Raw genomic sequence first — 1,522 nt, 5'->3', positions numbered from 1 at the left:
ACCACAGTTGCTCAAGGTTTTTGTTTCAGGGCTAAAGATAGCTCTGCTGGTAACATGAGACAAAATAACGGTGGGATTGTTTTACTCCGAGAGGCTGGGTACTAAGGAACCAGCTTTATTTCCTCCCACCACCAGCTCCTTCCAAAAGATCCTTTACTGTGAGAATTACCTTGTATTTCTTAACATGAGACTTAATGGGACCTCAGCATCTCTATGGCAGTTCTGTAAATGCAGGACTGCCTCTGGGGTATGGCCATTGGTCTGTATCAGGTATGCTGCTAATGTAAGTCAAGCCTACGTTTATGCATTTTAAAATACCAGACTTCTGTTTCCATGACAGAAGTTGAAAGAGACAAAGGGCTGAAGTCTCACAGCTTCAGAGTAAAAAAGATTTTTAGCACGGCAAAAGACTTGCTTGGTTTTCTGCCAGCCCAGTCCCAAGTGATGCAAGACCTCTCTTCCACCCCACTCTCCTTTGCACCAGAATTGCTGTAGCTCCCTCAAGAGACGAGAGTATTTCTGCTGAATTTCCAATTCTTAAGATAATTTGTGCTGCTTGTGGTATGCAAACGAGCTTTATGGGACTGGGATATCTTCACAGTGTTCAAAGCAGTGAAAGAACCTCAAGGTATGCTACATCATTCAGGATATGAAAGAAAATTGAAATTCTGCTTCTAAGGAAGGAAAAAAAAACTGGAAAAAAACCCCTATAATCTGTAGTAAGTGTCTACTTTTGACTGTGAACATTAGCAGGCAAAGATTAGCACCTTTCCACTCTGTTTCTATAAAAGCTCTTTTATGCAACCATATAGTGCAGAAGGGCTGCAGGTAGATCTCTGCCAAAGATCATGCAGTTCAGTGACGGTCTTGGCTAATGAGACACTTCAAGACTGATCCAGGGCATTGAAGGAACATGGAAAAGGATGCAGAAGCAGCAGGCAGTTACCTAATACTATCAAGTCTCAATAAAAAATGACAAGCTGAGATATTTTGGCAGTCTTTCTGAATACTTAATAGGACAATGCTTGTGTAAATGGGCCTGGAAGTAAGGTTAAGAGAAATAAATTCACAGCAGAAAAAACCCCAAACCCACACCTCAGAAGCAGCAAATTATTTCAGTTCAAAGCTCCTCAGATCACATCTGACCATAAGGTGACAGAATTAGCCCCACTGATTGTTTCTGTGAGACATGATTCACGTCCAGTATTTTATACGTAGCAATTCAGCAAAAGCGCTCCCACCCGAGCCAGAATACATAGATATTCAACTTTTTGGCAGAGCGACCGTGAGAGTATTTGTACCTATGGATTTTCTGTGACAGATAAACAAACCCGTACTCCTTCCTCACAGCTACAGAAGCGAAAGGGAATAAAACCCCGGGGCGGTCTGGGGGGTTTGCTTTTTCCATGGGACCAAGTTCTCACAGCGGTTTCCTTAAACCACCAGACCGCGCTGATCGCAAAGGCAAATGCGGGAGCATTCCCACGCACCGGGCAGACGTGTCTGTGCACAAGGGATGTAG

General features: G+C 43.4%; 1 protein-coding gene across 1 annotated transcript in view; it reads left to right on the top strand.

The window, feature by feature from the left end:
- Positions 1–249: 249 nt before the first annotated feature.
- The window catches only part of EPB41L4B (erythrocyte membrane protein band 4.1 like 4B), a 172,003-nt gene continuing 170,730 nt past the window's right edge, over positions 250–1,522 (top strand). Inside the window, exon 1 of the mRNA XM_017739074.1 lies at positions 250–270. Within this exon, the coding sequence (XP_017594563.1) occupies positions 250–270 (21 nt within the window). The remainder of the gene's footprint in view (positions 271–1,522) is intronic.

Source organism: Corvus brachyrhynchos, unplaced genomic scaffold (genome assembly GCF_000691975.1).
Source record: "Corvus brachyrhynchos isolate BGI_N302 unplaced genomic scaffold, ASM69197v1 scaffold7, whole genome shotgun sequence".
Taxonomy (NCBI): Eukaryota; Metazoa; Chordata; class Aves; order Passeriformes; family Corvidae; genus Corvus; species Corvus brachyrhynchos.
Note: the sequence above shows the minus strand (reverse complement) of the source record. Positions and strands in the feature narration are given on the sequence as shown.